The sequence below is a fragment of the Symphodus melops genome, assembly GCF_947650265.1.
Source record: "Symphodus melops genome assembly, chromosome: 8".
Classification (NCBI taxonomy): Eukaryota; Metazoa; Chordata; class Actinopteri; order Labriformes; family Labridae; genus Symphodus; species Symphodus melops.
The window spans coordinates 5,366,964-5,380,528 of NC_136698.1; the positions used below are offsets into that span (position 1 = coordinate 5,366,964).

At 41.4% G+C, this 13,565-nt stretch overlaps 2 protein-coding genes across 2 annotated transcripts; one reads left to right on the forward strand and one right to left on the reverse strand.

Moving 5' to 3' along the window:
- The first annotated feature begins 320 nt into the window (after positions 1-320).
- Positions 321-10,550, forward strand: LOC306828193 (mitochondrial adenyl nucleotide antiporter SLC25A24-like). Its single transcript, XM_079350495.1, has 10 exons — positions 321-972; positions 2,699-2,825; positions 2,913-3,000; positions 4,139-4,250; positions 6,733-6,891; positions 7,484-7,636; positions 7,771-7,878; positions 8,584-8,751; positions 8,884-9,034; positions 9,292-10,550. Exons 1-10 carry the CDS (start codon positions 793-795, stop codon positions 9,471-9,473), a joined length of 1,428 nt encoding a protein of 475 aa, XP_079206621.1. The 5' UTR covers positions 321-792; the 3' UTR covers positions 9,474-10,550.
- Positions 10,551-11,202: 652 nt separating this feature from the next.
- Positions 11,203-12,810, reverse strand: LOC306828296 (transmembrane protein 69-like). Its single transcript, XM_079350680.1, has 3 exons — positions 12,702-12,810; positions 12,120-12,164; positions 11,203-12,020 (listed from the first exon to the last, which is right to left on the reverse strand). Exons 1-3 carry the CDS (start codon positions 12,702-12,704, stop codon positions 11,244-11,246), a joined length of 825 nt encoding a protein of 274 aa, XP_079206806.1. The 5' UTR covers positions 12,705-12,810; the 3' UTR covers positions 11,203-11,243.
- Positions 12,811-13,565: the final 755 nt, after the last annotated feature.

The window sequence follows — 13,565 nt, forward strand, 5'->3', positions numbered from 1 at the left end:
AAATGCAAAGTAGGCCAACTATTTAAACTGCAAAGTCTTTATTACTGCAAACTGTCTTTATGCACATGCAGCGACCCCTCCCTCCATTCCCACATTGATTTCTCTGCCTCTTTCCTCGTCAGAGCGATGAATCTGGTTAAAAGAAGTTCTGTGGGTATATGTTTTGCCTGGACCAGCTGTCGAATTCCTCTTGATAGGAGTCACTGAACTGAATCAGCTTGCCTGCATGGGCTTAGTACTATGCATATTACCCAAAGAAACCACAACATGAAACAACTTTATTTAAAAAAAGCAGGGAATAGTATCGTTTTGGGGATGAATAAGAATGGAAACGATAGGCACAGTGAAATAATGTACTGAGAGTGTTTTTCCGACTAAAGGGTGTGTCTCTGTTTGTGTGCGCAGTCCAAGAGGAGGTCGTATCAGGCAAATCGGCACTCCCCACCCTTCTGCACGGCGCTACCAACCTACCTCATCCGCACACATACTTCTGTAATTCAGCATTGTAACACTTCTGAAGGCCTGTCGGATTTCTGCACCGACTTATGAGGACTTTCCCACTACTCGTTTTCTTCTCAGCCCCAATGCGGAAATCTCTGTGAAGCTCCACGGGTCCTCCCTGAGCAGCACTGCGAGACCAGAAGTGCCAACCGCAGGACTCGGGCTGGTGCGCGCGCGTCTGTGTGTGTGTGTGTGTGTGCGTGTGTGTGTGTGTTTCCTCTGCAGCCTCACTGCACAGTTTGCTCTCTGTCTGAAGCTACAGGCCAAGATTTAACGATCTAAACTTCAGCCATGTATCAAGTCGTGAGAAAGCTGTTCTTGACGGACTGTCAGTGCGCTGACGATGCGTCCAAAGTGTACGAGGAGCTGTTCGCCAAACTGGACACCAACAAGGATGGAAAAGTGGATGTGTCCGAACTGAAGGCGGGCCTGGCTTCTATGGGTATTAAAGCTGGGAAAGGAGCAGCAGAGGTAGCTACAACCTTTGATACAATAAACACCACACACACACACACACACACACACACACACACACACACACACACACACACACACACACACACACACACACACACACACACATACACACACACACACACACACACGAATAAAGAAAGTTGCCCAGAATACTAGTACTGTATGTAGTCCTGCATGTCTGAAGAAACGAAACAGGCTGCACTCCAGATAGAATTCACTTAACCCTTAAAGCTAACACTAAATAAAGGCCTTATAAGGAATGTAAGTACTCATCAAACAGTTCATTAGAAACTACAAGTTGATGTTTTAAATTCATATAACCCCTTTGTGTCCAAAGAACTGCAGCAATGTCTTTTTATTAATGAAATTATTTTCTTTCTTTAAAATATTTACATATATATATATATATATATACACACACACACACACACACACACACACACACACACATATACATACATATGATGACCCTATATATATATATATATATTTGTGTGTTACAAACTGTAGATTCCGGTTGTTGATGTAACCTGTGCTACTGTAAATGGATTCATCTTCTGGCTCATCCCGCTTGTCACATGATGTTCATACAGATGAAGTTCCCATGTCATGGTAGATGTTTAAACTTCACTTTTTTTGTTCAGTCACTTTAAAGACTAATTTGCTTATGACTCGATCTCACGAGCTCAACAGTGAGTTGTGTCTCGTCAGGATCCTCATCATGCCTCCAGGCTTACTTTATCTCTGTTTGAAAGAGTAAGTTCAGTACTCTATGACTCATACTCAGAGGAAAGACATGCAACAAAAGAGTGTTGTCTGCTTTCTCATAATGTTACAGTTGAGGTGCCTTTAAGCAAGGCTTCAGCATGTCTGCTCACTGATTAACGGCACAGATTGGAGGTTTTTAAGACACTGAGTCCTCAATCTGAAATAGTTTGTGCTTCTCAAAATGTCCCTGAGAGGCCCTGGGCACAAAACGACTGCGGAGGAAGGAGCTCATCACTTCTACTCTTTTGTCTCGACGGTTTTAAACGAGTCACCCGGGGCCAATATTTAGCAAAGAGCTTTCTCTGGAAATCTGGTCTTTCTGCATAACAGCGTCCTCCTCACCAACCGAGAGGTGTGCATGAAGACGAATGTGCGAGAGGATATCTGAAAGTGTCTCGCAGTTCAAAGAGCAGGTGCAGGTGAGCGTTTATTGTGGGCTGTGGCTCTTAAGAGGACAGTCCCGCCTTTGCTAATCAAACACATCGACACATTCCTCCCGCTCATCTGTGAGGCCGATCACTTTCAAACTGTGAGTCAGGAGAGGTCGCTGCTGTCTATAAAAACAGGTCACATAGAAGAAGTGTTCTCTACCTGTTTTATAATGCCACAATGATAAGATAAAGAGGTAATAACTTTAAGGGTCAGTGTTCTTACTCAGAGCGAGGCATGATTCATAACTTCTGACATGATTAGGTCAATTTGTGAAAGACTCATTTATAAAATGGTTTACGTTTGAAGAAAACTGAACAGAATCTCTTAATCTGGGATGATCCCTAAACAAACGAGGACAGGTCTTTATGTACACAGCTTTAGAATCAGCACACAGTAAGGACATTTAGATAACTTTCATACAATAAAAAACTAATCAATTCATGCAAAGACACGTTTCTCTTTTTTTTATTTTTCTTTCGTCACTGACTGGCGGATGGATCGTGTTCTGTGTGTTCTCTAGAAAATCGTGTCTGCTGGAGACCAAGACAAGGACGACCGGCTGGACTTCGCCGAGTTCTCCAAGTATCTGAAGGAGCATGAGAAGAAGTTACAGCTGACCTTCAAGAGCCTGGACAAAAACAACGATGGTGAGCGGCCAATATTTCATCGTACAAACTTCAGCTTCGTGTTGTTCTCCCTGGGCTTGTGAGAATGATTTGCTTTATTTCCAACAGGTAGGGTGGACCCTCTGGAGATCAAGCAGGCACTTGCAGATCTCGGACTGGACATCAGCAAAGAGGGGGCGGCGAAGATCCTTCAAAGGTGTTGCTGCGTATTTGTTCTTCTGTTTACAAAACGTTCCCTCTGCAGTAGCACGCATGAGTTTATGGTGACGAGTTCAATCCTGGGAGCTTGTCATGAAAATGTCCTCATTATTATTGTTGTCCTAAAGACAATGGTCCTTCTTAATGATGGGTGTATCAGTCTTTTATGTTTGTCCCACACACAGACGGTGTCATTCCAGTCATTCAGCACAAGCTCATTAAAACAGACAGGTTTACACTGTGTTCATTACACGGCGCCCTACATTTGTATCAACAAAGAGCAGAGCTGCAGATGTTCAGGAGCACGCTGGACAGTCCTGTGGAGAAAGAGAAGAAAAGCAGGATGTGCACGACACTGAATCAGAGAAAAAGATTTGTATTAAAAAAAAAAAACACACACACACAGAGCGATTGATGAGTAACAGACAAAGTCACACTGAGGAAGTGAATGAACGAAAGGCGAACGCTGAGGGAACATGAGCACAGAGATGACTCATAGAAAGGACGAGGAGGAAGGATGTGTTTTTCATAAACACATCAACACATCTGTTGGTTTATTAGTATTTGTTCTTAGATGAGACTTTGTGTAAATAGTTTTTTCTGCTGACGTGTTTCTTTGCATGACCGCCATCTTCATTTGCATTCTGCCGCAACACTATCTGTTGCTATTAGGCTAATATCTCTGTCTCTCTGTCTCTGTCTCTGTCTCTGTCTCTGTCTCTGTCTCTGTCTCTGTCTCTCTCTCTCTCTCTCTCTCTCTCTCTCTCTCTCTCTCTCTGTGTCTGTCAGTAACTGAGCACATGTAATTGTTATCTATAGGTGTTGTTGATAATCCAGGAGTCAGTTAGTGAAGTGGGCGCCTGGATGTTTGACTTGTCGTGCACAGGATACATGATGAACTTCATAAATGCTTTGTGTATAACAAGAGGGAGTTCAATAATTAGCACCTTTCGCTTGGCTGATTTTTGTGCTCTGTGATTTCCCGGCCAGCCGAAGACTTTCTGGCGGGGTGGATTCATCACTTGCAGTGAGAACATTGGGTTTGATGAGCTTCGCCGCACAGCTCTAGTTGGCGATGTTATGCTCTCATGTCCACTTGAAATAACATTTGAACACTTTCCTGTCGTGCCATGCAGTATCGATGTGGACGGCACCATGACTGTGGACTGGAATGAATGGAGGGAGCACTTTCTGTTCAACCCTATCACCGACCTGCAGGAGATCATCCGCTACTGGAAGCACTCCACGGTAAGGACAGGCCATGACTCAGCGCCTGGACTGTCTGTGTCCTTTTCACGTGACTTTGTGAGGGGCTGAAGGAGACCGTTTAGTGGAGCTTTTTAATGAAAAGATTCACAAGCTGTAGTCTTCTCTTTTTCTTTCATGTTGTTCATGCAGTGGCACTTTGTGGCTTTCATTGGTATGTTCGCCTCTATTTTCTCTGTGGATTTGTTCTTCTTCTTTTTTTTGTTTTTTTGTTTTTCGATGCTTCTGTGGAGGCAGATCAGTGTGTGCAGCACATAAGTCCAGGATGAACCCCCCCGGGGCAATAAAAAGAAACATGGAGGTGAAAGAGTTAACCTCATTTGTTGCCTTCAGCGTCCTTTAAATGTCCCAGCCAAAGGGGAAGGTTGAGAAAGGGAGCTGTTGGCTGGTACTGGATTTGGACGAAGCGTTTGGCAGCGGATCAGTACGTCTACGTCAGCAGATTAGACTGCTTCATTGATGTTCAGAGACCAGGGGCGAGGTGAGGGCACATGGAGAAGATTGGAAATACTGATTCAAATCAAGTCTGTAAAAAAAGAATCAAAGTGATAGAAAAAAAAAAATGATAGAAAGGAAATCTTCCTGGAGTTGTTCGGAGATGCTCAACGCATGAATAATATTTTAAATGTCGATGCTAGGACAGTAAAGGAAGTCAAAAAAGAGTAATAAGTATTTCAATGAGAGTAAGGTGAAGTTATCTTCTGAGCTTTGATTCATGTTAATACAGAAGCTTGACATGATTCCTGATTACTTCTTTTGGGAATGCAGGCTGCTTTTCAAGTTACGAAAATACGTGATTTAATAAATGTATTTACCATGATGAAGTTAAAATTCTCACCATCCTCTTTTTTTTTTTTTTTTTTTTTAAACTTTGAAGGTCAATATCAAACGCAGTATTTCATTCCTTATCCTTGGGCAGCCAGTTAGGCTGAGAACGATTTTTTGAATCCTCGTTTTTCCACTCGTATGTCATCTTTAGATTCATTTGGCTGTGTTGAAATATTCTGTGACTTTTACTATGGTTGCATGTTACAGAGACACGGCCAGTCCCAGTCAATGGCGTAATCTCTGACGTTTGCTGCCTTTGTTCACTGGCTACCCACAAATAAACCTGTGGCTGCTAATCCCAGGCCGAGATAAGCTAATTTGAGTCTGACCTAACGTAGGATTAACTCGTCAATGGGATTGGGACAGTTCAGTGAAGAGAGAAAGTGAGTCCAGAACAGAACACCACAGGAGTCCAGGCGTTAGTGGTACCATCTATGGCAGAGAGAATTTCCCTCCAGTATTTACACCGATGGTTACTGGCAACTTGGGATTCAACGCTTCTCCCCTCAGGCCCTCGACATCTGACCGGGCTCTTCAGCAGAATCATGTAAAGAATCGAGCTGTCTGAGAATCAGCGTTGAGGGACCTTATTGTACCTGATCAGCGGCTTTTGAAAAACCCTGAGTCGGCCATGGCTCTGCTGCAGCAGCAACAGAAAAGATGGTTTTTCATCGACTTTGAAGATGACGGGGCGATCTATGAGGTGGAGGTGGACATGGTAGGCTTGTATGGATGAGAGATCTGCTTTTTGAGTGGAGCTCAATCAATATATCAGTAAGACAGATTCTAGATACAGCATGTTGATATGGGCCGAGGCAGTCCGTCTGCCTCATCATAACAGCATGGATACAGTGCATATAGTTCAATCTTAAAAAAGTCTTCTAACAAATAAAACAACAACGATGCTTAATTTGTATCTCGTGTGGAAAAATCTAAATGGTCTCATTTATTTAGGAATTTATTTATTCCCAAACTGTTGAAACCAACTTTGACCTCAAATAACCCTTTTCACGTTCACTTATTTATAATAACGTTATATTGTGAAAGTTGTTTTCCTCCATGGCCACTGAAACTTCTCGTCGACAGATTTGACCGTTTCAGCTAAAGTGTAAAATGTTACTTTCAAGTATTTTTTTCATTTTTCGGCAGTTTAATGTGTTGAAGAAAGTCCTGCAGTCTGGACTGGTTTGTGCTGGACTCAATGTTACCATAAATCCTTAATGACAATGCAATTCTTCATGTCCTCTAATGTTTTAACTTGATTGAAATCTTTGAAGTGCTGTCAAAGTAAAGTCACTGAAACTGTTTCATAAATTGCCGTGTCATGGAGACGTTGATCTCGCAGCATGGAGCGGTGCTTATGTAAGATTTTGAATTAGGACGTGACGTTTGTCCTGTCCTGCCAGTCCTCAAGTTCAAGCCAGAAGCTGAGATTGTGGTTTCGAATCACTTGTAATGAATCCCAAAATAGGCGTCCAGTGGTTTTCAATTCCTTCTGAGTAATAATTACTGCAAATCAACAAACATCTGGGCACGTTTGCAAATTTGGTAACTTCCTTTGAAGGCTCCATGTTACTCTTTAAAATCTCTCTGCTGTCTCTTTGCCTTTCATGAATTAACTTTGTGTTGTGTGAAGGTGCTGGACATCGGTGACAGCCTCGCCATCCCAGATGAGTTCACAGAGGAGGAGAAGACGACGGGTCTGTGGTGGAAACAGCTGTCAGCGGGAGCGGTTGCCGGCGCCGTGTCCCGCACAGGAACCGCCCCGCTTGACAGGATGAAGGTGTTCATGCAGGTGAGTCCGAACAACCACAGTCATCCGTCCCATTCCCTCTGACGGTCTTCTATAACAGCCCCCTCTTTCTCCTCTTCCCCCTCACAAACCATCTACTTTAAGAATCACTGCAGCCAGGAGAGGTTGTAACGTGCACGAAATCAGGCGACATTACAACACATAGTTGTTTTCCAGACATTGTAACATTATATTGGAAGTAGCAACAAACTAACAAATCAGCTTTCAAGCCTCACTTCAACTGCACATACTGTATGTGCAGTGCTCAGGCAGAAAGAACGTGTTCAGGTGAATCAGTCAGTAAATTAGGAATTTCAAAGACGTGCACATGAACACAATCACGAGGGGAGATAACAATTACAACTTTTTTTTTTGGTTACATTTGTAATGAAACTTGCGCTTTAAAAGTAGACCTAACTTTCAGACCAAACAGAACGAGTGGATTCATAGAAACATGATGCAGATTATAGGGAATAATAACATCACACTTTTTAAGCATCCCAGAGTACATTTTATTTTGAAGGAGCTGGTCCCATAGATGTTGTTGCAAACCTGACAATAAGTCCTTTTTTTTGTGTGTGTGTGTATTTTAAAGGTGCACTCCTCAAAGACCAACAAGATCAGCCTGGTTGGTGGTTTTAAGCAAATGTTGAAGGAAGGAGGCCTGGCGTCTCTGTGGAGAGGAAATGGTATCAACGTTCTAAAGATCGCCCCCGAGACCGCCATTAAATTTATGGCCTACGAGCAGGTAACGCCATTTCACTCCCTTTAAAACTAGGCGCAAAAAAAGAACTCAGACCTTGTTCTGAAACCATGTTTCAGTCAACAGCCAGTCACGTTGGATGCTAATCTATGCTAACTGCTAACTCCTTGTTTCTTCAGTATAAGAAGCTTCTGTCCAGTGAGCCGGGGAAAGTGAAGACCCACGAGAGGTTTATGGCTGGATCACTGGCTGGAGCCACAGCACAAACTGCCATCTACCCCATGGAGGTGAGCAGAGGTTACACTCATGGTTATGTAATGTTCATGGGTGGTTTGATATCTTACTAATTAGAACCCGTGAAGTTAGTGTCAGTAAAGTCATTTCATATACATGTGATGATAGTATTTATCTCTGCAGATTTCTTTACTTGGACTTTTAAAGTAAATCAATATCATCATGTCCATTAACATTGTCATTTGTCTTCAGTTCTTTAAATAGTAACAACATGACCTAGTAGTAATTACCAACATGACAGAGGCCCCGAGGATGTGACCGACCAAACATAGGTGTGAAACATCATGCAAAACAGGTTTTGAATATCAAGCCTACTCAACAGGTGGCTAAGCCTCACAGCTCGTTTCCTGACAGTCGAAAAATTCTGAAGTTAGTTTAAAGTCAGTGTGGTTACAAAGGATTACAATTCAGATGATTTGTATAAAGTATTAAGCCCTTGCAGCCATGTACGTTTTACTGATTGTAAGGCGAGTGCTGCAAATGTGTATTTATCATGGTGCCCAACAACACTCCACACTGCAAACATTATTTTAGTAAAAACTTTTAATATAAGTGGACAGTTGTCTCAATGTGGAGGCTGACAAAGTGAGGACAAAAATCCCTCTCCACGTGAACGGCTTTCATCAGAGTGAAGGCGACGACCTTAGCTACTTGGTTACATCAGCGTGTCAGTAAGAGTGCTGCTGATTGTCTTTCAGGTAATGAAAACCCGCCTGACCCTGAGGAAGACCGGACAGTACTCGGGAATGTCTGATTGTGCCATGAAAATCCTGAAGAAGGAGGGAGTGAAGGCATTTTACAAGGGCTACATTCCCAATATTCTGGGCATCATCCCGTACGCTGGCATTGATCTGGCAGTGTATGAGGTTTGTTAATATGCGTTTGTCATATGAGAGATGTTGGCACAACGCTCCTCTTTCACATTCAACCTTATTTGTCATTAAAACAGTGAAGGTTAAAACAACAGTCTCCCTTGAACACTGCTCTTTCCTCACCAGAGCTTGAAGAACTTTTGGTTAGCTCGCTACGCCAGTGACACAGCTAACCCCGGGATTCTGGTGCTGCTCGGCTGTGGAACTATATCCAGCACGTGTGGCCAGCTGGCCAGCTACCCTCTGGCTTTGATTCGCACCAGGATGCAGGCACAAGGTACAGAGAACCAACGCTCATTCCATTTCTGTAAAAACTTAATAACTAGTTGTACATGCTTTCTTCATGGTGTGGCATAAGTCAGTTGCATGTTTGCAGTTGATTCTGTTGCCTCCTGGTGGCCGTATGAGTTATTACCAGAGATATAGGAAACATTTAAGATTGCCTTTGTTGTTACACAAGTGGACTGAATAGTTAATATAAAATCCTATAAGATCCTTTGTTGGTATTAAAACAAATTCAAATTGTGCTTTCAGCTTCATTGGAGGGTGCAGAGCAGCTTCCAATGAACCTCATGGTGAAGAAGATCGTCGAGAAGGAAGGCTTTTTTGGACTTTACCGTGGCATCCTGCCTAATTTCATGAAGGTCATCCCGGCTGTCAGCATCAGCTACGTGGTGTATGAGTACATGCGGTCTGGCTTGGGCATTTCAAAGTAGGCAGTACAGTGTCTGTCTGTGTCCGTGAGAGTGTAAAAGGATATGCAGCATTTATTTTTTATACCCAACTGTCATTTAAAGATCTTTTTAGCTGGAGCTCAGCAAAGTCTAGACTCAAACTGCTGCAGTGTGGATCCATTGTAAAAGCTTTTAAGTGATCGCAGGACTTTGGCTAAACTGTTGAGCCATTTTAAAGAAGATATTGTTTACAAACTCCTGCAGCACTTAAACAGGGCTAATCATGAGCAACAAGACTTTTACAATGTTTCCAACTGTGTGCAATTAAAAAAGCATGTACACATTTAAGTCAACTGTCAGGGTCTGAGTCAAAGACTTTTATTTTCTGAAACCAAAGAGGTGGACGTTGACCCATTTAGACCCAAGGACGCCTACAAAACGCCCTCTGAACATAGACGTCTCATCATGTCTAAATGGGTTAAGAAAACCAAAAACACTGGTAGAGGTTAAGTGTGATTTCAAGGCATGTTTTCTTTTGTTATTATGTTTCATTTGGGTAGATCTATCATGTTTTGTTATCAGTCATATTAAGAATTGCTCGTGTTATATCACTGCATCAGGATGATGTCACGGGTTCATTCAAAGCCCCTTCTTGTACCAATCCAAAAAGTGGAACACTTGCTGAAGTAGATGAACACTTTCAATTATCTTTAGCTTCATCAAAAGTAAGCAGAAAGTTAACTCACATCTCGTGAACATTACCAAACATAGCTCTCGACATACTGAGTGAGATCTGCTACAGGTGAAAGTTGATTCACCTACAAATCTGAGGAAACTTTTAAAGTACAATACAGTGTTTAGTCTTCACTTATACACGCTCAGCTCTTTGCGAATGATGTCACTCTGGTGTTGTTGCTTCCTCAAATGTCTCTTTTAAAAAAAAAATACATTTTCCTTCTTCATTGCACCTTTTCTTGGTGAATTTGGTGAACAGGAGAGTAATGTGCCTTAAATGTTGTTTTTTCTCTCCCATCCCCATTTTTTTGCCTTTTTTCTCCAACATGTGTTTGAGTTGATGCTAGTGTTTCCGTTAATAAAACATTTGAATACAAAACACAATTTTGACCATGAGTGCATTTATTTTCCATGATATGTTATGATTAAAATGTATACTAAAATCAAATGGCAAATATTTGGAGGTTTGTCACACATTACACAACTACACTGCCCAAAAAAATAAAGCGAACACTTCATTTACACCGTCTTTTTTTTTTTTTTTTTTTTCAAATAATCAAAACTGGAAAAGCATCTTTTATTTCACTGCGAGTTGTAAATGGTTTAAATTCCCTGCAGTGGCATGTTTTTTGGTTCCAGATTGCCACTACATATAATAATAACTGTACTATAACATTATGTTGTGTCATCAAACTCACGTTACACTTGATGATCTCTGTTGTCCATTTGTGATCTGACCACTTAACCCACGTTGATACCAAATGTAAACAGAGTCTAAGTGATAGGATAAAAAAAGTGACTGATGAAATGATAAGTCAGTGTCATTTAAGATTGTACACTTAAAAAAAGAAGATTTCCATCACAAAGACAAATAAGTTTGATTTATTCAGCGTCTGAAAAGTAAGTGCACTTTTTAGAGGATAACATTTTTTTTTTTTTTTAAGGAGGACAGTTTCTGGCATGACCTTTAAATTCTCAAACATAACCAGATGGGTCTTTTCTAAGAGGAGGGGCAGAAAACTTCAACATCAATAAGAAATGAGAACATGGTTTTATTTTTAATTGCCATTTTACAATTTATTTAGAGAATGTCTTTTTTTCCAGATTTGCTGCACTTATCATGAGAGTGCCAAGAAGAGAAAAAAATGCCACAACGGTCAGGACAGCACGCAGAGCTTTGAACCAGCTGGGGTAAGTGGGCAGCAGGGACAGATCATAGTGCAGGGAAACTCCAAGTGCCATGATGATCATGGTTCCTGCAGGTACAATGCTGTCGCTCAGTAGCATGGTCACCCACGCTAACAATGAGGGAACCACGCTGTTAGCAAGATTTATCCAGTCAGGTTTCGCGGGACTGCTCTCAGGAAGAGCGAATCCCCAGCGTGCTCCACCCAGGAAGGAAACGATGGAGGCAGCGTAAGCTAACTGAGCGTAGGCCAACTCTGGAGAGTAGCTCTCAGTCACAGCCATGAACAGCGTGGGAGCGACAAAGGGGATCAGCCCTGCGAAGCCCAGACACAGGGCAGGTTTGGGACTCTTCCACAAGTCCTTCATGTCATAGCGCAACAGGTCCAGCTCCCTGGGAGGAGGTTCAGGCAGCTGTCGCTTCTTTAGCCTCACAGCAGAAGAGTGAAATGGTTGGTTCCTTACTAAATATGACCCAGCATCACTCTGGATCCTCTGGAGGAGCCCAGTCCTCCTGAAACTGACGACAGCAGGGCATTTTACTCTTCCATCATCCCCATTTACAAACGACAGCCTTGCTGTTGAGGACCAGCAGTTCTGCAGGGAGCTTGATCCACCATCAGAAGCTAAAGTCCAGCATCTTTGAGGGGGACCTGCACAGTGCCTTACCTTAAATAAAAAAACATGTTAAAATGAATAACCATTTCATTTTTAAGTAATAAATTAAAAGATTGGTGAGTGTAAATGAAAACCTCTCAGGATTGATACCTTCTGGGCTGCAAGAGTGCTTCTTCTGAGAAAAGCACAGAGCATCTGATGAGAAGAGGAAACAGAGACAAAGTTCAAAATGTACAAGGCTTATTGACCGAGCCTCAAAAACACAAATAAAAGCAGAGAGATGTGAATCAAACTATTTTAATGTTAACACCAATGTTGGGTTCGTCTTAGGAATTATCTCTCCTCTTTTTTTTTTCTATTTCTTTTTTTTTTCTTAAACAAATGATCTTGTAATTTTCAGGATCATCATGACAGTGAACAAATAATAATTTAAAAAGCCCCACTGTTTCATGCAGCACAACGTGACATGTTTACGTCCAGGTAGTAGAAGAGAGATAAACAGAAAAAACATGTTGACTGTTTTTGAAATCATGAAACTAACACAAACAAACGAGCACACCTGTCCAGTGAGCAGACAGTGACAGGTAAATACTGACATGTAAAACTCAAACTGTAACGACATCACTTCTTTCTGTTCTGATCGAGACTCGTGATAACCAGTCACAGACAGTCTCAGCATTTAAATACATAAGCAACGATTTACTTCATGAAAATAAAAAAAAGTATAATTACCATGGTGTCAGGCTAAATCCCTCATACTTTAACATTGATCCTGGGGGTCACTCAAAAAGCGACACACGTTGGTACGCGGTTTATTCCTTCCGTGTTCATAAAGAGGCGTCATTTAACTTAGTTCCGCTCGTATAAAAGCAACTTCCGCTCTACGGCAGCGTTACGTAGAAGAAATCTTCATTAAATACAACAGTATATTAAGTACAACTAAACTGATTTGATGTCAAAAACGTGAATGTCACTGAGTGATTCATACGACTGATGACCTGATTAAAACTGAGTGAACAGTTCAGTTGAATATTAATCTAAGGTTATATTCATTCAACGCTAGAACACATAAAGTTAATCAAATAAGTATCAACAATTATGTATTTATTATTTTTTTCTTAATTAAACTAATCCAAATATGAAAGCACTAATGAATGGTGTTTCATTTAATAACAGGATGGTGGATACACACTGCATCTATCAGGCCTATTTATTCATCCAGGTATATGAAGGTACAAGTAAATTAGCCTATATTCAATAAACAATAAGCATGTCAATAAAATAACAGAGTGTAAACCTCAATTTCACTCAGGGATCAATCAAGTATTTCAAAATAAAAACAAACAATGGAAAGTTGTTAACAAGATATAAACAAGGAAAAATGTGTTTCAATCCCACAAATCTTCTTCAGGCATTTTCAAATCAACATGCCTGATGCCTGAAGATCTTTATGATCGAAACAGCTTTTGCAATTAAAGTTGCTTTTCAGTGTGAAGAACCTATTTTGAGCTTTGCATTCAGTTCTCAGTCACAGCCATGAACAGCGTGGGAGTGCGTCAGGATGGAATATGATCAGTCGCTCACAGACTTTGAGAA

Excerpts from the sequence above, each read along its gene's own strand:
- LOC306828193 (XM_079350495.1), top strand. The coding sequence starts at position 793 with ATGTATCAAGTCGTGAGAAAGCTGTTCTTGACGGACTGTCAGTGCGCT. Across the intron at positions 973-2,698 it reads CTGGGAAAGGAGCAGCAGAG|AAAATCGTGTCTGCTGGAGA; the intron begins GTAGCTACAACC and ends TGTGTTCTCTAG. Across the intron at positions 4,251-6,732 it reads GCTACTGGAAGCACTCCACG|GTGCTGGACATCGGTGACAG; the intron begins GTAAGGACAGGC and ends TGTTGTGTGAAG.
- LOC306828296 (XM_079350680.1), bottom strand. Across the intron at positions 12,021-12,119 it reads GCACTCTTGCAGCCCAGAAG|GTAAGGCACTGTGCAGGTCC; the intron begins GTATCAATCCTG and ends TTTTTATTTAAG.